We start from the raw sequence: 25,574 nt of genomic DNA on the forward strand, positions 1-25,574 counted from the left end.
GGGGAAATTGGCCTCCCCATTGCCCTTGAGCGTTTCCCACGGCAGCAGCACTTTTTTCTTTCGCGCCGGCGGGAACTAGTGCGACACTGCGCTCTGCTGTCCTGCTTCGGCGGCCACGTGGTGAGTCGTGTATGTGTTTCCCCCCCCCCCCCCCCCCCCCGCCCGTGATTTCGGCATGCGGAGTTCCATTTGCAGGCCTGATGATTGACAGGCCGCTGGTGGAGGCCTGTCTGGCCTGTGGAGCATGGTCTGCTTGTCTCAATCCCCTCTCCCTTTGCACCGACTGTGCAGAGGGGGGAGAGGGGGCTTCTGGCAAGCCTTCAAGAGCACGGAGATCCCCTCAGTCGGCAGTGAAAGGGGAGGGCCTCGGCCTGGTCCTCCCTCGGGGGAGGTGGACCAGGGGAGGGTGGTTCAGCCTCGGGGCTGTTTTACGAAGAGTGGACCAAGCTCACCTCCGACCAGTGGGTTCTACAGGTCGTCAGGGAAGGTTACGCCTTAGTTTTCTCAGCCTCTCAGATCTATTTTTCTAGAGTCGCGCTGTCTTTCCCGAAGCAAGCAGGGGGGCCATCGAGGAGACGCTCCAAAGATTATTAAGTCTGCAAGCCGTGATCCCAGTCCTGATTTCGGAGCAGGAACAAGGGAGGTATTCCTTCTATTTCGTGGTCCCAAAGAAAGAAGGAACTTTTTGACCAATCCTAGACCTCCAAAAGGTCAACAGGAGTTTAAAGGTGCCACGATTCTGGATGGAGACGATGCAGACAGTGATAGCGGTGTTCCGGAAGGGGGAGTTCTTGGCGTCCCTGGATCTCATCGAGGCCTATCTCCACATCCCCATTCGGCAGGACCATCAGAAGTTTCTTCGCTTCAAAGTGCTGGGCCAGCATTTCCAGTTTCAGGCCCTTCCATTTGGACTCGCCACGGCTCCTCGTACCTTTACAAAGGTGATGGTTGTCGTCACGGCAGTGCTAAGGCAGGACAGGATCCTGGTACACCCGTATCTGGATGACTGGCTTACCAGGGCAAAGTCACTGGAGGAGTGCTCGCAGTCAGTTCTTCGTGTTCGGATTCTTGTGGAGTTGCTGGGTTGGATCATAAACTTGCCAAAGAGTCACTTGATGCCTTCTCAGGTCCTGGAATACTTGGGAGCCCGATTCGACCCTCAAGATGAAGGGTGTTTCTCACTGCTGACAGGGTGGCCAAGCTCCCAACTCAGGTGGCTCGGTTGTTGCGCCTTCCTGTTCCCAAAGTCTTGGACTATATGCAGGTCCTGGGGTCGATCGCCTCGACGTTTGAGCTGGTTCCTTGGGCGTTTGTGCATATGCGTCCCCTGCAAAGGCTTTGTTACGCTGATGGAGTCTGTTTTCAGAGCAGTATTTTCTTCCTCTGCCCCTTCCAAGGGAAGCCAGGTCCAGTCTGACGTGGTGGATGACATGGAACAATCTGGAGAAGGGAGTGCCCTCAAAGTCCTGGATTGGGTGGTGGTGACCATGGATGCCAGTCTCTGGGCTGAGGGGCGGTATGCCTGTACAGAACAGCACAAGGCCTCTGGTTGGTCTTGGAGCAGTTGTGATCCATCAACTGGTTGGAGACGCAAGCAGTGCAAAGAGCCCTCCAGGAGTTTCTCCCGTTGGTCTGCGGTCGAATGTTGAGAGAGTTTTCGGACAACACGATGACTGTGGCCTACATCAACCGCCAGGGGGGAACCAGGAGTCCCGCTCGGGAGGCTCAGCTTTGTTCGAGTAGGCAGAATTCCATCTCTAGGGCATTGCTGCATCTCACGTTGCAGGTGTGGACAACGTCCAAGTGGACTAGCTCAGCTGACAGCAGTTGGACCTGGGGGAGTGGGAAATGTCCCTGGATGCTTGGGATCTCATCTGTGCTCGTTGGGGAACGCCTCAGCTGGACCTTGTGGCAACAAGAGCCAATGCCAAGACGGAAAAGTTCTTCAGTTGACAGAGGGAGACCGGGACGATGGGCCTCAATGCTCTGGTGTGCCTGTGGCTGTCCAGAATCCTCCTTTGTTTTTCCTCCATGGCCGCTCCTCAGGCGGTAGAGGCTCATCCAGGTGTGGTGGTGCTGGTACTGCCAGAGTGGCTGTGGCGCACGTGGTTCGCAGATCTGGTTCATCTAGCGGTGGACTGGCCGCTGCATCTAGTCCACCTGCAGAGGTTGCTGCGTCAAGGTCCCATATTTTCGGATCGGGCAGATCGCTTCTGTTTCACGGCCTGGCTTTTGAAAGGCGGCGGTTGCATCTGAAGGGATATTCGGACCCTTCCCTGACGTCCTTATCTGGACGACTGGTCAGTGTAGTTATTGCTACACTGCTTCAAGCTCGGCGACCGGCTACCTCCCTTGCTTATTCCAGAGTATGGAAGGTTTTTGAGTCCTGGTGCGGGCAACAGGGTCTGAATCCGCTTAAGGTTTCTTTTCCACACGTTTTGTCCTTCTTGCAGCAGGGCTTGGCCAAGGATCCTTTACTGGTCCATCAGGACTTCCAAAACCCCACCGGCCGAGACTTCCTTCGATGCCTCTGCCCGGTCCATCGGGGGACACCGGACGTCGATTACCATCGATGCCGTCTGAATCACTATCGATGCCTGACTTACCTCCATCGATGCCAAAGTATCCTCCTTTAAAGGCATCAAAAATTTCATCGATGCCAAAACGTCCTATTATACAGGATATTCTTCCTCCACATGGGTCCCATTTAGAACCCCAGTATAATCCATGGGAAGATGTGAATACGGACACAAATACAGATGATCTCATATCAGAGCCTTCTCCACAGGAGGAAAGAGGAAAATCTCCCCCAGAAGACCTATCTTTCGCAAATTTTATAAAAGAAATGTCTGAAACAATACCATTTGACCTGGTCACAGAAGAGGACACCAGACACAAAACACTGGAAGTCCTCCAATTTGTCGATGCCCCCAAAGAAGTCATGGCTATACCGGTTCATGAAATGCTTTTAGATCTACAGCACCATCTTTGGGAACAACCCTGTACAGTTCCACCCATTAATAGAAGAACAGATGCAATGTACCTTGTACAACAGACACCAAAAACCACAACTACCACATCAATCAGTGGTGGTGGAATCAGTGGAGGAGAAAGCCAGAAATCAAAACCCTCATTCTTCTAGCCTCCAGGGAAAGAACAAAAATTTCTCGACGTATTAGGCCACAAGATCTTCCAAGGTTCCATGCTAGTGTCACATATAGCAGCCTATCAACTCTACATGACACAGTATCAGAGGAACCTGTGGAAACAGGTACAGGATATAACAGACAATCTTCCACAACAACAGAGAACCACTCAATGCCATTATACAAAAAGGCCTTGAGCCAGGAAAACATGAGGTCAAAGCGGCATATGATTCCTTCAAAACATTTGCACGCATGTCAGCTACAGGAATCAGTGCTTAAAATGTCAGCTACAGGAATCAGCTTGGTTAAAAGCTTCAGATCTCTGTAGGAGAAACACCATATGTTACTCTTAAAATTCTTTTCTGTGAGACTCTGGGCTTTACGGATTCTGATATGCCAGAAGTGAATACTTGTTATTTCTTGCCCATTTCTAGAAGGGTAAATAGAGATTCCAATATACCGTTCCAAGATGACTTGACAAATTTTCTAGAGAACTCAGATTTTGTGGTAATAGATAAGGAAACTATGTTGGTCTATCTAATTACATGCTCAGATGTAAACAAAATAATGAAAATATATTTTAGAAAATATCCTAGAAAATTTCATGATTTGAATGTTAGAATATTTCCAGACCTTGCGTTAATTATTTAACAAAGACGTAAAAACTTCCTACTACTTCGTCAAGACGTGATTGCATTAGGATATACATTTTTATTGTTTTCCTTGTAAATGTCTAGTAAAAAGGAGATATGAATGTAATTTTTCTTTGCTCCAGACCAGTTAGCAAGGTTTATAGATTCAAAAAAACATCTTACATCATCCCCAGAGTCATAACTATAAGTACAGCAGAAGTCTTGTGATCACTTAATCTTATGTTTTCTTTATAAATTATCTATATATTGTAACTCCCCTATTCTAGCCCAAGAATAGAATCATTGATTGTAAAATAGGATTTTATCAATAGAAAGATATTTTGGATAATTTCTGTAAGATGTAAAATGTTGAATGTGGAATATCCTTTATCACTGTTATGAACTGGTAATTGGTTTGTAAAATCTAGAAAAGTCTATAAATAAAGAATTTAAAAAAATAAAGCTTCAGATCTCCAATCAGAAGTGCAAGATAAGCTGGCAGAGCTTCCATGCACCAGAGACAACCTATTCGGTGATAAAATTCAAGATGCTGTCTCAGTTAAAAGACCATCATGAGACACTACGCCAGCTTTCAAAGTTACCGGCTGAGCATCCATCCTCAGCTCAAAAGCCCATAAGAAGAGACACTAGAAAACCCTTCTACCGACCTTGTCAATACTACCCACATGCATCTAATGTGCGACCTACAAGACAACCTCAACGGGGATGTTCATGCCAGACAAAATAAACCAGGACTCAACCAGCCCTGCAAACAGGACCGTCATCTGGGTTTTGAAAGATTTCCAGAGAACAGCAGCCACTCCCAACAATCCAAGACCAGACTTGCCTGTAGGAGGGGGATGTTCACGCCAGACAAAATAAACCAGGACTCAACCAGCCCTGCAAACAGGACTGGCATCTGGGTTTTGAAAGATTTCCAGAGAACAGCAGCCACTCCAACAATCCAAGACCAGACTTGCCTGTAAGAGGTTGCCTCCATTATTTCATACAAAACTGGTGTCTTATAACCACGGATCAGTGGGTGTTAGCCATCATGAACCGAGGATACCGTCTCAAATTTCTCACGATACCAACGGATTCACCACCCACTCCATTGTGGTCACATAACAACCACACATCACATCTAGAATCAGAACTTTCCACCCTGCTGAATTCCAGAGCTGTCGAAACCATTCCCCGGTCTCAACAAGGCAGAGAGTTCTACTCCCGCTATTTCCTAATTCCAAAGAAAACGGGCGGCCTCCGTTCCATTCTAGACCTACGCAATCTCAACAAATTTCTTCAAAAAGAAAAATTCAGGACAGTCTCCCTCGGGACCATTCTTCCCTTATTACAACAAGGAGATTGGCTCTGTTCTCTGGACCTGCAAGACGCCTACGCTCACATCCCCATTTCCCCACAACATCGAAAATATCTACGATTCATAGTGGGGCAAAAACATTTCCAGTATCGCGTTCTACCATTCGGAATGGCTTCAGCACCTCAGGTGTTCACAAAATGCCTTGCAGTAGCTGCTGCACATCTAAGAAAAAACAGCATTCATGTTTTTCCCTACCTAGACGATTGGCTCATCAGGAGCCAATCCAAGCAAGGAGCTCCTCCTGCCGTAAAAAGCACCATGACTGTTACATTCCCTGGGATTCCTAATCAACTATCAGAAATCACATATGAACCCGTCTCAGCTCCTCACCTTCATTGGAGCAGACCTCGGCACCACAGTCGCAAAAGCTTTTCTGCCGAACGACTGTGCACACAACATTGCAAAACTTACAAATTCTCTGAGCATGTGCAAAGTAGCCTCTGCCCATCAATTTCTTACACTACTGGGCCACATGGCGTCCACAGTCCACGTTACTCCTATGGCAAAATTAGCCATGAGAAGGAGTCAATGGACTTTGAAATCTCAGTGGCTCCATGCTGTTCAGCCACTATCGTCCCTAATACGAGTCACCCACCAGTTACGCGTCTCACTTCGCTGGTGGACAAGCAAACCTGCCTTACAGACTGGCCTACCGTTCCAGCAACCAGCACCTCAAGTAACCTTGACTACAGATGCATCCACCTTGGGTTGGGGAGCTTACGTCAACCTCCAAATGCAAGGTACGTGGACCCTGCTCGAAGCAAAGTCACAAATCAACTTTCTAGAACGTTGAGCGATACGCTATGCCCTTTATGCCTTCAAAGACTGCCTCTCACACAAGACTGTGCTGATACAAACAGACAACATAGTAGCAATGTGGTACATAAACAGGGAGGCACAGCTCATATCTGCTTTGCCAAGAAACAGTGCAGATTGGGCCTGGGCCCTGGCACATTCCATGCATCTCAAGGCCACTTATCTGGCAGGCATACAGTATGTCCTACGGACAGTCTGTCGACGTTTCCACCCCCACGAATGGTCTCTGGATCCCTGTATAGCGAGCAAAATCTTTCATCGCTGGGGTCAACTGACCATCGACCTCTTTGCGTCTAAACTGAACCACAAAGTGGAAAGATTCTGCTCCCTCCACAGCAGTCGACAAAAGTTCACCAGGGATGCCTTTGCTCGCCCCTGGAACAAAGGCCTCCTTTATGCGTATCCTCCGATACGCTCATAGCCAAAACTCTCGTGAAGCTACAACAGGACAGAGGGTCAGTAATCCTCATAGCCCCGTACTGGCCTCGACAAGTATGGTTTACCATATTTCTCGATCTCTCGACCCAGAAACCCATTCGTCTGGGCACCAGACTCATAACACAGAATCACGGCAAATTACACCACCCAAACCTACAAACCCTTGCCTTGACAGCTTGGATGTTGAAAGCTTGATCCTACAACCACTCAAGTCTTTCAACTTCTAAGTCTCTCAGGTTCTCGTTGCTTCACGAAAGCTTTCCACACGTGAATCTTACCATTCTAGGTAAGATTCACGGGTGGATTTACCAAGTGGTGCACTCAAAAAGGTATTGACCTCTTTTCCTGCCCCAGTCCATATCTGTTAGACTATCTATGGCACCTCTCAGATTCTGGTCTCCAGACATCTTCTGTACATGTATACCTCAGTGGCATTCCGGCATACCACAAAGGAATAGGAGATGCCCCACTAACAGCGCAACCCCTAGTGAGTCTATTTATGAGGGGCTTACTTCAACTTAAGCTCTCATTCAACCATTGGTTACAGAATGGGACCTAAATGTAGTGCTTACAAGGCTCATGCGATCCCTGTTTGAGCCTTTGCATTCCTGTGATGTAAAATTTCTTACATGAAGTCTTTTTTCCTAGTAGCCATTACATCTGCTAGGAGGGTCAGTGAGTTACAAGCCCTAGTCACATACTCGCCCTACACAAGGTTCCTGCATGACCGAGTGGGCCTCCGCACTCACCCAAAATCCTACTTAAGGCAGTAACGGATTTTCACCTAAACCAATCCATAGTCTTGCCCACTTTCTTCCCAAGGCCCCACTCTCACCAGGGTGATAGAATTTTGCATACATTGGACTGTAAACGTGCACTTGCATTTTACCTAGACCACACTGCAGTCCATAGGAAACCCACCCAACTCTTCGTTTCTTTTAACAAAAACAAGCCAGGAGTTGCAGTGGGCAAACAAACTCTCTCCAATTGGCTAGCAGACTGTATCGAATTCTGCTATGAGAAAGCAGGCCTTCCTCTCCAAGGACGAGTAAAAGCGCACTCAGTAAGGGCTATGTCAACATCGATAGCACACTACCGTTCAGTACCTATTGCTGACATCTGCAAAGCTGCAACATGGATCTCTCTTCACACATTTGCTGCACATTACTGCCTGGACAAGGAAGGACGTCAAGACTCTGCCTTTGGCCAATCCATCTTGAAGAACTTATTTCCAGTATAATCCCAACTCCTTCCACATCCAATCTGCTGTGATTTTCAAGCTGTCTCATTTTTCCCAACAGTACGCCAGTTGTTGTGCCTGTTGCACAAGTTGTACGCTGTTGGTCCATACAAATACGAGTCTGCTTGTAGCTTGCTGATCACCCATATGTGAGGACTTACATCTTGCTTGTCCTGGGAGAAAGCAGTTGCTTACCTGTAACAGATGTTCTCCCAGGACAGCAGGATGTAGTCCTCATGAAACCCACCCACCACTCTGCGGAGTTGGGTCCGAAACATTTTATTATTTTGTTTTTTCGCTCGCACTTATTGCTACAAACGAGACTGCAGGGATCATGGCATGCTGTGCCATTCAAAAGTTTCTAGAAACTTTGACAGAGTTTTCCGTGATAGGCTCCGTCCAGTGATGTCACTCACATTTGAGGACTACATCCTGCTGTCCTGGGAGAATACCTGTTACAGGTAAGCAACTCTGCTTTCTCTGAGACAGGACTCTTTAATATTCTGTGCTAGTGGTGTTCACCCTTGCAGGGACATTTGTGTTCCCTGCTCCATTTACTGCAAAGCTGCTACTCTTTGTCAACAGAGCAGCTTGCTGGTAACAGTAGTTTGTGCTGTGCATTAACTTTTGTATTTTGCTAGGAACATTTTAGTAAGATGATGGTGTAGATTTGTAAATCTTTTTTATTTTGATAAAATGTTATAGGGAGCAAAGACTGGACAAGAGAGCAGACTGGAGCTTGGAATAGAGTCAATTCAGTTTGGGGCACCAGCATGCAGTGGTTCTGAGAATGAAGTGATCCCTGTAATCTCTGAGAAGCCTTCAGAAAAACTTCCAGAGCCCAAAGAGCAGAGACAAAAGCAACCTCGAGCAGGACCCATCAAGGCACAGAAGGTAATACAGAGCATCTTGGCACTTGTGTTCTACAGCCTCTCCATTATTCTGTCTTTTATGCACAATTCCACTTATTGGACATCTGTATACACTATAAAAGACATCATTACAGGCTCTGATTTCAGATTGCTTACCATGCAGACGGTGAACTTCAAGAAGTTAGAGATGCTGTGAGATGTCCTTACTTTGATATCTTTTTATATTAGAAAGGACACCAGTGGTTACAAAAAACCTTTGCATTTCCTAGCGTGTAGCCAGATGGACTCAGGACCAATGGGTATTGTGCTCTTCTGCTAGCAGATGGGAGACGGAGTCAGATTTCAAAGCTGACGTCACTCTAGATATACCCCTGCAATAACCTCATCTCTTCAGTATCTCTGTCTCCTAGCAGATGTGGGCACTATCCCACACACTAGAATAGTGTTAAGAATTACAGTAAAGAAGAAACAAAATTTACCTTAAGGAAGATTGAGCCCCGCTCTCCTGCAGTGATACCTAAGGGTCCCTCCCCCAGGCGAGAATACCTGAGGCGATCTCTGATATCCCCCAGAGGTGTGCCTTGGTCCGGCAGCCAGTTACCGGCGTGGACTTAGCCCCCAGTGTGGCTGAAAGGCAGCGGGAGCATAAACAAGCGTGGCGGTGAAAGTAATTCCCTCCCCCCACAGCTGGAGACCGACACACGATCGGTAAGCGCCAGACCAGGTAAGGAAAAATCTTTAAATTCAGGTCTCCGGTCTACACAGCTCGGATTGCCGTACAGAATCCATCCCAGCATGGTTAGAAGGGAGCACTGATCGGGTTAAGTAGCCTTGCTTGGGCTAGGCCCTGAAACGGTGCAAGGGTCCACACATGTGGAGACCCTCGGGGGGGGGGCACCATCTTACGCGCGGGGATCGTTGGTGCCATCTTCCCTCCTTAACCGGTGGTATGCGCGGGGCAGACCAGGCAGCTGAGGCGCCTAACTTGCGCGTGTCCAGTATATGTGTGCATAGCTGCACGCACAACTCCATACACAGCCGTGTTTACAACTGCACGCATGCAAACACATAGAGATAATGGCACCGGCACCCAAGAAGGCCAGAAGGCACGCTGCACAGCCTGCCACATAAGTCGCACAGCCTGAATTAGAGTCCTGCCTGTGTCAACATTGCGAAAAAGCCCAGGGGGAAACCAAAGCCTGGTCCCTTTCTGTGGGAGATGCTTCCGGAACTACTGACGATAGCTCCCTGGACCTTTGCATCTCTGAGATGTCCTCCGCACAGGAGGGCACCTCTGGGGCCCCTACTTCAACTCCACCTGGGATTAACATGGACCCAGGGGCCTTCTCCTGGTTGGAATTTTTCCAAGGGCTGCAAGCCTTCATTCAGGCGCAATCAGCCCCAGCTGCGCCCCACGCTCAACCAGTGCTCAACCAAGCACAAGATCCTTCCGGCTCAGATGCCTCGAGACATGCCTCGCCTAACCAAGAACTTCCTTAACAGGGACCCAGACACCTCAGATGATGAGTGACTCCCTGAAAGAAGGAGAAATCCCTCCAGGAATGGAACCATACCGAACCATGCTTCGCTTCTTCCACAAGGACGAATTACCAGCCCTTGTTACCCAGACTGTGAAGACGCTGGCTATTCCTGGCACGTACCCTGTGGCAGAACCAAAGAAGAACCCCATCTTGGTGTCCCTTCGTAAGGCCTCATGCTACTTTCCAATGATGGAAGCCATCCTGGAATGGGATGCCCCAGAGGCCAGCTTCAAAGGGGGTCGGACCTTGGAAGCCCTATACCCCCTAGAACCAGCAACCAAGGAACGCTTGCATTTCCCGAAAGTGGACGCTATGGTCTGTGCCGTCTCAAAGCAAACAACGATTCCCATTGAGGGAGGGGCTGCATTGAAGGACACTCAGGACAGAAGATTGGAATCCATCCTTAAACAGGCCTTCGCAACAGCAATGACACTGCAGATTGCTTCCTGCTGCACACTGGTGGCTTGTTCCTGCTTGCTCCTCTCGAGAGAGGCAAATAACTCCAGAACCTATACCAGTGAGACAATGGAACCTGCAGCAGCCTTCCTCACAGACGTAAGCTCAGACCTGGTGTGCACCTCAGCCAGGGGTGTTGCCTCGGTAGTGGCAGCCAGAAGACATCTATGGCAATGGAATTGGTCTGCGGACGTGACATCTAAAGCGAATCTCACATGAATGCCTTTTAAAGGATCTCTCTTGTTGGGAAGCAAATTGGAGAAGTTAGCCAGCAAATGGGGCAAATCCCCAGTGCCTCAGCTACCAGAAGATAGTAATAAAAGATCTCAGCATCCCTCCCCCAGAAGAACCAAGGGCAGAGGATCGCAGCACTTTAGACCCTACAGGAACTCGCCGTTCCAGGCACCTCGTCCCCCCGGAAGGTCTCAGCCCTTTTAGAACAGACAGACCAAGAAGGGAGCAGGCCTGGGGGCAGGCTCCAGCCGTGCTCTACAATGAGAATGGGCCGACCCATCCACAGGAAGAGGATATAGGTCGACTTGCCCTCTTCTACCAAAGATGGGTCGAGATAACGTTGGACAAATGGATTCTAAATATTATTCGAGAAGGTTACTTTCTGGAGTTCCACAGCATCCATTGAGACAAATTTATGATGTCACTCTGCCACTCCCACTCCAAGAGACTGGCAGTAGAAACCACTCTAACAAGACTACTCAGTCTGAAGGCAATAACTCCAGTTCCCATGCCCCAACAAAATACGGGGCGCTATTCCTTTTATTTTATCGTTCCCAAAAGGGAAGGATCATACCGGCCCATCTTGAACCTCTAGAATGTCAACAATCATTTTCGGGTTCTACATTTCCATGTGGAAACTCTTCACTCCGTAATAATGGCAGTACAACCGGGAGAGTTTCTAACCTCCCTGACCTTTCCGAAGCCTACTTTCACATCCCAGTCCATCAGGATCACCAGCGTTTCCTGCGCTTTGCGATACTGGATCACCATTATCAGTTCCGAGTGCTACCTTCTGCCTAGCATCCGCCCCAGAACATTCACCAAAATCATGGTGGTCGTGGCGTCAACTGAGGAAGGAAGGGATTCTGGTACACCCTTACCTGAACGATTGGCTAATCATGGCAAAGTCTTCGAAAGAGAACCGGCAGGTGACCAGCAGAGTCAAGAGCCTACTGCAGGAACTCAGTTGGGTCGTGAACACGGGCAAGAGCAGTCTGCAGCCCTCTCAATCGCTAGAGTACCTGGGGGCAGGTTTCGACACCAAACAGAACAAAGTCTTCCTCCCTCCTCTGAGGAGAAGGAAACTGATGGAACAATTACGACGGTTGATGACCAATGCACACCCCAAGGGTATGGGATGATATTCAAGTCCTCTGCCTCATGGCATCAATCCTGGAGGTTGTCCCGTGGGCAAGGGTCCATATGCGCCTGCTCCAGCACTCATTACTGTCACGATGGAACCCACTGTCCCAGGACTACTCAATTCAACTCCAACTACCAGCAGAGGTACGTTCTCGACTCCAATGGTGGCTACAGGAAGACCATCTAAACAGAGGAGTAAACCTGTCCCCACCGAACTGGTCTTGCTCACCATGGATGCGAGCCTGTAAGGGTGGGGAGCCCATGGTCAGGAACTGAAGGCCCAGAGACAATGGAACAAGGAAGAGGCGGAATGGAATATAAACCGCCTGGAAGCTTGAGCAGTCAGCCTAGCATGCCTGTGATTCAGCCACAGACTCTTGAGGCAAAGCAATTCAAATAATGTCAGACAACATGACCGGTTGCTTACATCAACTGCCAGGGAGGAACCAAGAGCCAGCAGGTGTCTCTGGAGATAGACCCTCTCATGGCATGGGCAGAGATAAACCTACAAGGGATCTCTGCCTCCCACATCGCAGGAAAAGACAACATCTCAGCAGACTTCCTCAGCAGAGAGAGCCTGGACTCGGGGAATGGATGTTGTTGGCCACAGCCTTCCAACTGATAGATTGCTGGGGGCTCCCAGCCATGGATCTACTGGCCACCTGTCTGTGCCCAATTCCCCAGGTTCTTCAGCCGCAGATGAGAATCACAATCCCAAGGAATAGACGCTCTCGTCCAGACTTGGCCAGAGGAAGACTTACTGTACACCTTCCCCGCCCCCCCCCCCCCCCCCCATGGCCACTACTGGGCAGGGTCATCCACAAGATAGAACATCACAGGGGACTAGTTCTACTAGTGGCCCTGAATTGGCCAAGATGACCATGGTACGCAGACATGCAAAGACTCCTTGCGGGGAACCCTCTGGGCCCAATTCTCCACAAAGATCCATCTCGATTCTCTCTTACAGTCTGGCCCTTGAGAGGACTTGCCTGAAGAAGCACGATTACTCAACGGCCGTGATTGACACTCTGTTCTGAGCGTGCAATTTCTCCACATCCCTGTCATACATACGGATCTGGAGAGTATTCAAAGCCTGGTGTGAGGACCGCGGGATTCTCCCGCGGACAGCCAAGATTCCCATGATTCTGGAGTTCCTACAGGACGGTATGAAGAAAGGGTTGTGTCTCAATTCCCTCAAGGTCTAAGTAGCCGCACTGGCCTGCTTCAGACCAGAAATGGACGGTATCCGGCTATCAACCCATCCGGACTTGTCCTGCTTCCTGAAAGGGATTAAACAACTCCGATCACCCTTAAAGTGGCTGGTGCCTCTATGGAATCTCAATCTAGTATTAGACTTCCTAGCTGGGGCTTCCTTCAGACCAAAATGCAGTCTGTCATTACACCTCTTAACATTGAAGACGGCATTCGTGGTAGCAATATGTTCAGCTCGTCGCATCTCCAAACTACAGGCACTATCTTGTCGGGAACCATTCCTTAGGTTCATGCCTGGAACCATACAACTGGGCACTGTACCCTCCTTCCTACCTAAAGTGGTTTCCGAGTTTCACTTGAACCAAACCATCTCGCTTCCATCTCCGGATGAACATAAGGACTCTGAAGACTCACACCTTCTTCGCCATCTAAATGTCGGCAGACTCCTGATGCAATACCTGGAAAGATCGGAACCGGTGTGCAAAACGGATTGCTTGTTCATTCTTCACAGCAGGAAGAAACAAGAAGTGGCCTCGTGGGCGAACATAGCCCGCTGTATCAAAGAAGTAATTAAGGCAGCCTACATAGCGGCAAGAAAGCCCTTACTTCTACAAGTTAAGGCTCATTCTACTAGGGCCCAGACAGTCTCTTGGGCAAAAACCAAGCTGCTTTCTCCCACCGAGATCTGTCGGGTGGCGACGTCGTCCTCCTTGCATACTTTCTCCAGGTTCTACCGTCTGGATGTTCAGGCCTGAGAAGACGCAGCCTTCGCAAGGGCGTACTAAGTAGGCCACGGGCAGCCTCCCGCCCTGTCTAGGAGTAGCTTTTGTACATCCCATTGGTCCTGAGTCCATCTGGCTACACACTTGGAAATAGAGAAATTACTTACCTGATAATTTTGTTTTCTTGATGGACTCAGCATCCTGCCCATGGCTGCCCCGGAAAAGGAGAACCTTGGATAGCAAACCTAGAGACTAAGCAAATATGGGTAAGCGGCAGCCTACCCCCTAGTTCAAGACACCCACAGTTTGTCCAGTGTCGGCATTAATTGGTTGAGTGCACTGGCGGTCTCCAGTTTGGAAATTAGTTGAACCAGTTCACGTTTTATTCAAGTTTAATCAAGTTATTTAAGCAAAGATATATCCACAGTGGCTTTTCGAAGAGAATACTGAAGAGCTGAGGTTACTGCAGGGGTATATCTAGAGCAGAGCTTTCCAAACTTTTCATGTTGGTGACACACTTTTTAGACAAACATAATTTCACGACACGGTAATTCAGTCTACTAGTAAACCAGAGGTTAAAGGTTAAACGAACGAAACATATTTCGACAATTTATGTATGTTTCCTTAAATATATACATAAATAAAATGTTTCACGACACAACCTATCTCATGAAAACCTTAAATTTATATTAAAAATATATATTCCAAGATTCATGTTATTGTTATAATTTATGAGAAACAATAATAAAACAAATTGTCTGTCCCCCACACACTCATCTCTCTCCTCCCTCCCAGCACATGTCTGGCCCCCACAAGCACATGTCTGTCCCCCCAGCACGTTTGCCCCCCACTCACTCATCTCTCTCCCCCCAGCACATGTCTGGCCCCCACACTCATGTACCTCGTCTTTTTGATTGTTGCCAGTTAAGTGCTTCACTCCCTTCCATGATCACCAGACACTGCTGCTTGCAGTCAGTACTCCTCATGGCCAGGCCTCATCGACAGCAGCAGCCAATGCAAGGATGGCTGGGCTTGTTCCACCCACCAAGCCCCCCAAAAAAACGCGATTGACAGCAAAAATCACCCAATAATAAGCAACCCATAAACTGAAAAAAAAAAGTGAATCTCTAGAAAAAAAAAAAGCCCAAACTCGCATCAGAGTTGACCGGGCTTGCGCGACACACATGCACACTGCAGGCGACACACTAACGTGTCCCGACACACAGTTTGGAAAGCTCTGATCTAGAGTGACGTCAGCTTTGAAATCTGACTCCGTCTCCCATCTGCTAGCAGAAGAGCACAATACCCATTGGTCCTGAGTCCATCTGTCCTGTCTCTACTAAGGAAAACGAAATTATCAGGTAAGTAATTTCTCCATTAACTATATCTCTAACCAATGAAAAATGCAAATTTATTCACATTGTATAATATTAGACCATTCCTTTCAAACAAAATTGATAGAAATCCAGTTCCTCCTTATAAGAGATCAGATGAAAATACATCAAAAATGGCAAAATTAAGTTTTATTTACAAAAATGTATATTCTTCCCACTCAGTTATACTGTTCAAGTTGGATCATAACATAATACATGTTTCAATACACGGTTGCAAAAGTATTCCCCCCCCCTTCCCCCCTAAAAAGTCAGCAGATTTGTGTGGATTACAAAGGACACAGAGATTGTTAGTATGTTTATTGCAAACTAGTGTGCTCTTAAAGTAAATTTTCAAAATCACAATTCATTATTTCTCTGCATTTTTTATAAATTGAAATTAAAAATTGAAAAATGCTGCTTGCATTCAAACCCCTTCAGACCAGTACTTGGTAGATCCATGTTTTGCTGCAATAACTTTGTCTGTTGAGATTCTACTAGCTTTGCACATTGGGAGTGATTTTTGCCCATTCTTCCTGCCAGATTTGCTCCAGATTGTTCAGGTTGGTTGGATGACGCTTAGACTGCAATTTTCAAGTAGTACCACAGATTCTTGATTGGATTGAGATCTGGACTTTGACTTAACCATTGTAGAACATTCAGTTTTGTTGATCAGCCACTCCTGTGTTGCTTTGGCCTTCTGCTTAGGATCATTGTCCTGCTGAAAGGTGAACTTTCTCCCAAGTTTTAGTTTTTTAGTAGACTGAAGCAGGTTGTATTGCAGTATCTCCCTGTTTCCTGAAAATACCCAGATCAGTCCAGACCAGTGGTTTATTTAACCCTTCCAGCGGATGGAGTCAGAGAACAAAACTTTGAGGCACTGCTACTTAACTGACAGTGCCATCTGCAGGACCTCAGTATTTCTCTGACTCCAGCAGATGGTAGAGCTGCTCCTGCAGGCTGTTGGTTTAAAAAAAAAAAAAAAAGGAAAATTATTTTTTTGTTTTACAATAGTTTTAGGTTCCAGATCACAGATGCTCCCTGAGGTGTTAGGCATCTTCATGGGCCATCCCTCAGGTGGAGCCGGGCCGCCCAGAGGGAGGGGGGGGTTGGATACCCCTGACTTGGTTCACCCGCAGTATACCGAATGATCCGATAGCCCAGGAGTCTTGGCTCCCTCAACCCTCTGAGGCACTTTCTCACCCTTCTTCCTCTGGACATGGAAGTACCCGCTTAATAAAGTTTCTTTAAATTCCCTGTTTAAAAAAAAAACAAACAAAAAAAAAACAGCGTACAAGAAGCAGAAGAGCAGAGCTTAGCAGGAACTTCGGCAGGAGGTGCAGGTCTGAGTGGCGGTCGCCTGGCTGTTAACCTGGGGGTTCGCGGTCGATTGAGATTTTAGTGCCGGGAGGGAACCACAGGGCCTTGTTCCTTGTGTAGTCCTGTGTTCTGTTGGGGCCGACTGGACTCTGTAGGCATTCCCTGGTGGGGATTTTATCTATTCCTGGCGGCAACTCGGTGGGACCGAGTCTGGCACTCAACACGCCTCGTGGGGGAGCACTGTGTGGTGCGATCGGAATACATGGCACTAAAAACTAAAATGGCCGCCTGCTGCACATGTGGCGCGGCGGCAGTGGGTCTGAACTCACATTCCCTCTGCCCGGCGTGTGTTTCGGGGCAGGACGACCCCTCAAGCCGCACAGGAAATTGCAGCAGGAGGTCAGCACAGTCTGTTCCCATTGCCGCCGGGAAGGAAGTGCAGGAGACCGCAGAGCGGTCAGGCAATTCTTCCCCCGATCAGGCAGGATGCCTTGGAAGTGGAGGGTGAGGCGGCTGACAGTCCCCTGGAATCCGGGGATTTTTCCCCAGATTTTATTCTCCTTCTCCATAAGGCCTACCTGGCTAGGAGAAGTGGAGGAAGACGGTGGGCAGGGGATTGCCCATGGGCCCCTGCAGCTAAAAAGTCTAAAGTGGCTCAGGTCATCTGTTTGTTCTCTTCAGTGGATGAAGAAAGGGGACGAAGCTTCTAAGGCTACCATATCTCGTTGGCTTAGGGAAGACATTTGTCCAACTTACCTTTGTAAGGGTTGACAAATTCCTGTCAGTTTGTGGGCACATTCCACTAGGGTGCAGGCTGTTTCCTAGGCTGAGTGTCAACTTCTGTCACCACAGGAGATTTGTAGGGCAGCAGTGTAGTCCTCGGTTCATGCCTTTATCAGGCATTATTGTCTGGATGTCGGGGCGCAGGATGAGCCATACTTCATGGAGAGTGTCCTGCACACAGGTCTTTCGGGGGCCCGCCCAGTTTAGGGGTACTTGGATACATCCCATTGGTCTGGACTGATGTGGGTATGTTCAGGAAAGGAAAATTGGTTCTTATCTGCTAATTTTCGTTCCTGTAATACCACAGATCAGTCCAGAGGCCCTCCCGTTTGATGCCGAAAGACTGATTTTATGTCGTTTTGCTGCTCAGTGCAGAATTTTTCTGTTTAATAAAGACTTTTTCTCTTAGAGGGCAGTTATGGGATTCACTTCCTTGTCTTGTTTGGTTCTTGACTAACGAGGTTTATAGTTCAGGGGTATCCACTCTTTAGTTCCCTATGTCTGTGTGAAGGGGTTTCAAAAGTATCTTGGTTTTAGTTACAGGTTAAAACTGAGGTCCTGCAGGTGGCACTGTCAGTTAAGTAGCAGTGCCTCAAAGTTTTGTTCTCTGACTCCCATCTGCTAGAAGGGATGAATAACCCACTGGTCTGGACTGATCTGTGGTATTACAGGAACGAAAATTAGCGGGAAAACAATTTTCCTATGTTGCACCATCCATTCATCCTTCAATTTTAATAAGATGCCCAGTCCCTGCTGGTGCTGATGATGCCACCCCACACTTTACTGTTGGGATGGTGTTTGCGGAAGAATAGGCAGTATTAGCTTTGAAGTTTGGCCAAACAGCTCCGTTTTTCTCAACTGACCACAAAACCTTATCCCATCTTTTAGCTGGGTCACTCTGATGCTTTCTGGCAAACTCCAGACACTTTCTTCAGTAATGGTGTCTTTCTAGACACCCTCCCATGTAGGCCACTTATATTCAGAGCTCTTGATGTGGTTGACTGATGCACCTCCATTCCAGTCTCTGTCTCTGTAGCTCCTTCACAAGTGATTGTTGGTCCCTCTGTTGCTTCCCTCAGAAGTCTCCTCCTTGCTCTGACGCTGAGTTTTGAGGTATGGCCTTGTCTAGGCAGTGTCTGGGTGGTAGGATGCAGTTTCCATTTCCTCACACTTGCTCCAACAGTGTTCACTTGGATATCCAAACATTTGGATATTATTTTGTAGCCTTTTCCTATCTTGTGCATATCTACAACTTTATCTTTTAATTTCCTTAGAATGCTCTTTGGTCTTCATTTTCACAGCTTTCCTTCAGATTCACAGTCTGACCAATGGTACTGGAATTAGGGGGTCTTTTATCCAGAAAAGCTGACCTTTTTTAATGATTCTTGCATAGAGGCCAATTGCTAGGGCAGTATCTTTAATCTGTGAAAACCTGGAGCTTCCAGAGCACAGGGTTGAATACTTATGCTAGCAGCAATTTTCAGTTTTTAATTTTATTTTGCAAAAAAATGCAGAGAAATAATGAATTGTCTTTGAAAATTTACTTAAAGAGCATACCGGTTTGTAGTAAATATACTATCTGGATCAATCTGTGTAAATGTCATTTGTGATCCGCACAAATCTGATGACTTTTTTTCAGGGTTGAATACTTTTACAAGCCACTTTATATCTCGGCTTGTTATACAAGCACCATAGGAATATCTTCATAGGTGAACACAATTTGTGTCCATCCAGCTAATAAAAAAAAAAAAAAACACCACATCTCTTCCCATTTCGACAGTCTGTATCCTGTTTGCCATATCAAACCTTACCATCTGATGATCACTAGTGCCCAGGTTGGCACCTACTCAGACATTTGAGATGTCCTCATTTGTGAGCAAATCAAGTATCACTCCATTACCATTTGTTTGAACAAAGCCCCTTGAAAAGCATCCTCTCTTTCTCTCTCTCTCTCTCTCTGCTGCTTGTATATTCTGCAGAAGGGATATTTCAGTCTCTATCGAGCAACACTTCTCCTTTGTTTCCCACAATGAACTCCTACCCCAGAGAGCTTGCAGTCTAAGGGGGAGTCTTGAGAGAATTAGGCAAAACGTTTTATCTCATGTCACAAGTATCTGGGGTTTAAATAGGATTTGAACTCACATTTCCTGATTCCACTTAATCTAATTACTAGGCCACCCACTCTCCCAAATCTTAAAATTTCTAGCACCTAGATATTATGGAAGTTTCCTAGGAGAGCAATGCTTTTAGCAGGGTATGGCTGGACGATTGGAGCTGAAGTTGATAAAGTAATTTATATAGGCTCATGCAGTTGGTGCAAGAGGAGATTGATTCTTATCTCTCTCTTTACCACTAGACCCTGCCATCTTTCTAAGGATCTTTAGATTTTGGCAGGAAAAGAAAACTTACTTTGGTTGGAAAGATTTTCATATGATGGTATTGCTGTAAGTTTGCTCTTAGCTTCCAGACCTAAGCCCAGTAGAAAACAAAGAGCATAAACCTGGCCCCATTGGAAAAGAGCGCTCATTGAAGAACAGAAAGGTAAAAGATGTGCAGCCAGCGGAGCCTGAGGGACAGAACAAGCCAAACTCTGCAGCAGTCCGCAGCCCAGACCCTGTCGTCATGAAGGAGAGCAAAGCAGTGACAGAAATAGGAGCAATGATAGCTGTGCCTGCACCGGAATTTGGAGCCAGTCCAAAGGTACTAAGCTTCTTTAGGCACTTATTTTAGCAGTATTGTAGCTCTTACTAATATCAGATATACTGTATAATGGAGATATGTGAAAGCTATGTCTATTCCATTGTTATGTTGTTCCCTCTGTCTTCTGAAGCCATTCAGTAATCTGTGAAGAGCAAAATGCATATGAGGATGCTGTGTAAATGATGAGGATTTTCCTCCAGTACTGGCTTCATGTTCTTATATTGTAACCTCTTGATGCAAGTTTGAGTCCTCAGATAAGGGGCAAATTGCAAGTGACATTACTAGAGACTAGTGCAGCTTTAATTATAAGAGCCACCATACTTGATCAGACCAGAATGAACATCTAGTCTGCCCTTATCCTACTACACCAGTCCTTATCTGCTACTCCAGTCCAGATGGTTTCTCCTACTACTATGTCTCCACCTACTAATAGGTGGAGACATAGGACACACCTTTTTGTGCAACATCACTGATAATTACCATAGTGCAGCTCCAGCAAAAAGCCCAGTATTCTCTGTCTCCAGCAGGTATCAGGACATACTTTCTGTTATAGCAGGAACTTGACTCCCAGGCTTCACCCTGTGCCTGAATTGGTGGAGTATTTTGTGGCAGTTTTGTATTTGTTAGCCCTTTCTGCTGGGTAAATGTAACATCAGAGCATGCTAGGGAGATAAAGTTCCTGGATGAAATAGATGACAGCTTTATGGAGAAATTGGTTTAGGAACCAACAAGAGAGGGAGCTATTTTAAATCTTATTCTTAGTAGAGTGCAGGATTTGGTGAGAGATGTAATGGTGGTGGGGCTGCTTGGCAATAGTGATCATAACATGATCAAATTTGAATTAATGACTGGAAGGGAGACATTAAGTAAATCCCTGGCTCTAGCACTAAACTTTCAAAGGAGAAACTTTGATAAAATGAGAAAAATACTGAAAGGTACAGCTACAAAGGTTGAGTGTACATCAGGCATGGACATAGTTTAAAAAAAAATACTATCTTAGATGTGCAGTCCAGATCTATTCCATGCATTAAGAAAGGTGGAAGGAAAGCCAAACAATTACGAACATGGTTAAAATGTGAAGTGAAAGAGGCTATTTTAGTCAAAAGATCTTCCTTTAAAGATTTGAAGAAGGATTCATCTGAAGAAAATAAGAAAAAGCATAAGCATTGGCCAGTTAATGTAAAACATTGAGACAGGCTAAAAGAGAATTTGAAAAGAAGTTGGCCATAGAGGCAAAAACTCATCATAAAAACATAAAATATATCCAAAGCAGGAAGCCTTACGAGGGAGTCGGTTGGACCATTAGGAGTTAAAGGGGCACCTAGGGAAGATAAAGCCATTACAGAAAGTTTAAATGAATTCTTTGCTGCGGTGTTTACTGAGGAGAATGTTGGAGAGATGCACGTTCCGGAGATGGTTTTCAAGGGTGATGATTGGCACCGCATGGATAACTTAGAAAACAATGTAAACCGTTGTGATGGTGCATTACTAAACGACGGTATAGAAAAGTTTTTAAATAAATAAATAAACTGGCCCAAATTACGGTGAATCTGGAAGATGTAGTAGGCAGATTGACAAACTGAAGAGTAGCAAATCATCTGGACCGGATGGTATACTTCCTAGGGTTCTGAAAGAACTAAAAAATAAAATTTCAGACCTATTACAAGTAATTTGTAGCCTATCCTTAAAATCATCCTTTGTACCTGAAGACTGGAAGCTGGCCAATGTAACCCCAATATATAAAAAGGGTTCCAGAGGTGATCCTGGAAACTATAAACCGGTGAGCCTGACTTCAGTGCTGGGGAACTATTACAAAGAATAAAATCACAGAACATATAGATAGACATGATTTAATGGGACACAACCAGCATGGTTTTACCCAAGGGAAGTCTTGCCTCATAAATCTGCTACATTTGTTTGAAGGGGTTAATAAACATGTGGATAAAGGTGAATCGGTAGATATAGTGTATTTGGATTTTCAGAAGGCTTTTGACAAAGTCCCTCATGAGAGGCTTCTAAGAAAATTAAAAAGTCATGGGATACGAGGAGATGTCTTTTTGTAGATTGCAAACTAGTTAAAAGACAGGAAACAGGCTTAAATGATCAGTATTCACAGTGGAAGAAAGTAAACAGTTCAGTGCCTCAGGGGTCTGTACTTGGACCAGTGCGTTTTAATATATTTATAAATAATCTGGAAAGAGGTATGACGAGAGGTGATCAAATTTGCAATTGACAGTTATTTAAAATAGTTAAATACAAGCAGATTGTGATAAATTGCAGGAGAGCTTTGCGAGACTGGAAGATTGGGTGTCAATATAGCAGATGAAATATAATGTGGACAAGTGCAGGATGATGCATATAGGGAAAAATAACCCTTGCTGTAGTTACATGGTTAGGTTCCATTTTAGGAGCTACCACCTGGATGTCATAATTACATTGAAATTAGATCAGTGTGCTATAGTGATCAAAAAAGCAAACAATCTAAGGAGTCATTAGGAAGGGAATGGCAAATAAAACGGAGGATGTCATAATGCATTTGATTTGCTCAATGGTTAGACCACACCTTGAATACTGTGTGCAATTCTGGTTGCTGTATCTCAAAAAAAAGATATAGTTGCAATGGAGAAAGTACAGAGAAGGACGACCAAAATTATAAAAGGAATGGAAAGGCTCGCCAATGAGGAAAGGCTAAAGATGTTAGGGCTTTTCAGATTGGAGATGAGATGGCAGAGAGGGGAATATGATAGAGATCTACAAAATCATGAAAGAACTTGAACTGGTAAATGTGAGTTGGTTTTTACTCTTTCGGATAAAATACAAAGACTAGGGGGCACTCACCACACAGTTAAGCTCTGGAATTCCTTGCCAAATGATATGGTTGACAGCTAATGTAATTAGGTTTAAAAAAAAAGGTTTGGATACATCTCTGGAGAAGAGGATGAAGGGGAAGAAAACTTCCCCCCTTCATCCTCACACAACTCCCACATCACCCATACTCATGTCAGAGACCTCGGGGTAATTCTAGATAATCGACTAAACCTAAAGAAAATGGTCAACACCTCATCCAAAGACTGCTTCTACAGACTACAGGTTCTAAAACGTCTCAAACCACTCCTATTTTTCTATGACTTCAGGACAGTCCTCCAAGCGTTGCTATTCGCTAAGATCGACTACTGCAGTGCCCTCTTCCTAGGCCTCCCCAAATCTACCACCAAACCACTGCAGATGATACAAAATGCTGCAGCGAGATTGCTGACCAACACCAGCCGTGGTGAACACATCTCTCCCATTCTCAGAAACCTACATTGGTTACCAGTGAATTTTAGAATATTATACAAATCAATCACCCTAATACACAAATTCATCCACCATCAACTTCAACTCGATCTTGAACTCCCCTTCAATCTACACTCCTCCAACAGACCAACTAGAGATATTCATAAAGGAACTCTGAAATTTCCCCCGACTAAAGCCACACGCCTCTCCTCGACCAAAGACCGAGCGTTTTCGATCGCAGGCCCATCTATCTGGAATAATATCCCTTCAGACCTCAGATTGGAACCCTGCCTTTTAACTTTCAGAAAAAAACTCAAGACGTGGCTCTTTCACCAAGCCTTCGGGAATCCCCCAGTCAATCACTAGTTGCCCTTCTCTTACTTGGACGATGGCCTTGATCTTCATGAACGATGGACTATGGCACCTCTAGGTTAATGCACCTTAAACTTTAAACCGTATCCTCTATTGTATTTTCTTGATTATTACCACCTTTTACTTCCTTCCAGCTACATAAGCTTCCAAGTTCTTTCTCCATGTTGAATGTAACTTTGCCTTATTCACCTCTGTTGTTTAATTTACTTTAGTTACGCTCCAGTTATACCCTTGTTAAATGTAAACCGATCCGATGTGGTTATTACTATGAAGGTCGGCATAAAAAAGTGTTAAATAAATAAATATTAATAAGGAATAGCCACTGCTTCTTGTCAGCATTCGTAGTATGAGATCTATTTAATGTTTGGTGACTTGCCAGGTACTTGTGACTTGGATTGGCCACTGTTGGAGACAGAATACTGGGCTTAATGGACCCTTTGTCTGACCCAGTATGGACATATCTTATGATTTCTTACTTTCCTTCCTTCTCTGCAGCAAGGGTGACAAAGGGTTGGCGTCTAAAATTCTATTAAGGTTCAAGTCACTGCGCTGTTTTGTTAGAGGTTTAGAGTCTGTGGCTTTTTATCAGATTATGGTCCTCCTCTTCGGAAGTGGATGTCTAGGTGAGTTCTGCAATTTGTCTTAAAGGTGTGGTGTATGGCACCATTTGAGCCTATCTGCGAGGATTTTACTCTAAACGATGTCTTCTTGTAGCTGTTTGGCAATGCGTATTTTTGTACTGCAAGTGTTGTGTGGGAGTATTTTGGCACAGGGAATTGTTTGTACAGTCCCTTTTTTACCTAAGGTGGTTTTTCCCTTCCATCAGGATCAGTCTGTGGAGTTTGCTTTCTTCAGGCAGTCCAATTGTGCAGCAAAGGGTTGATGCAGAGAATTTTATGTACTGGATGTGATTGGATTTCTGCTTCAATTTTTGTCAGTGACAAATACGGTCAGGAGATTGGACCTTTTTGTCATCTTGTTTTCTGGTCGGAAGAAGGGTGTACAGGCTACATCTCAAAAAGGATATATTTGCGATGAAGACATAGAGAAGGGCAACCAAAATGATAAAGGGGGATGGAACAGCTTCCCTATGAAGAAAGGCTGAAGAGGTAAAGGCTGTTCAGCTTGGAGAAGAAATGGCTGAGGGGGGGATATGATAGAGGTCTTTAAGATCATGAGAGGTCTTGAACGAGTAGATGTGACTCTTCTTTACACTTTCGAATAATAGGAGGACTAGAGGGCATTCCATGAAGTTAGCAAGTAGAACATTTGAGACTAATTGGAGAAAATTCTTTTTTCTCTCAACGCACTATAAAGCTCTGGAATTTGTTGCCAGAGGATGTGGTTAGTGCAGTTAGTGTAGCTGGGTTCAAAAAAGGTTTGGATAAGTTCTTGGAGGAGAAGTCCATTAATGGCTATTAATCAATTTTACTTAGAGAATAGCCACTGCCATTAGCAATGGTAACATGGAATAGACTTAGTGTTTGGGTACTTGCCAGTTTCTTATTGCCTGGATTGGCCACTGTTGGAAACAGGATGCTGGGCTTGATGGACCCTTGGTCTGACCCAGCATGGCATGTTCTTATGGCTTATGTAGGCGATTGCATTAGCTTATATTTCCAAAGGCTGGAGGTATCTGAGGACCTTAAAGTTTATGCCACTGGGGGTCAGTCAGCTTTATGGGTGGAGTGTAAATTGTTTCCACAAAACTTTGGTGCTTAGTCTTTTATGTGCCTTTTTTTTCATCATCACTTTCATAGATTGGATGTCCGGATGCTGCTGCCTTTAGGACAAACATTTTGTAAGCAGGTCTGTTGCATTCTCTCCCAGTTTAAGGTGGCTTGGCTGTATCCCAATTGTCTGGACTGGCCCGATGGGCAATAAGGAAGGAAAAATTGGTTCTTACCTGCTAATTTTCCT

At 45.8% G+C, this 25,574-nt stretch overlaps 1 protein-coding gene across 8 annotated transcripts in view; it reads left to right on the forward strand.

Moving 5' to 3' along the window:
• PRRC2C (proline rich coiled-coil 2C) overlaps nucleotides 1-25,574 on the forward strand; it is a 419,385-nt gene that overhangs the window by 264,043 nt on the left and 129,768 nt on the right. For all 8 annotated transcript variants that reach the window (XM_029618671.1, XM_029618666.1, XM_029618669.1 and 5 more), the window contains 2 exons: nucleotides 8,359-8,547; nucleotides 19,767-20,006. In XM_029618671.1, coding sequence (XP_029474531.1) covers nucleotides 8,359-8,547; nucleotides 19,767-20,006 — 429 coding nt within the window. The remainder of the gene's footprint in view (nucleotides 1-8,358; nucleotides 8,548-19,766; nucleotides 20,007-25,574) is intronic.

Source organism: Rhinatrema bivittatum, chromosome 10 (assembly GCF_901001135.1).
Source record: "Rhinatrema bivittatum chromosome 10, aRhiBiv1.1, whole genome shotgun sequence".
Lineage (NCBI taxonomy): Eukaryota > Metazoa > Chordata > Amphibia > Gymnophiona > Rhinatrematidae > Rhinatrema > Rhinatrema bivittatum.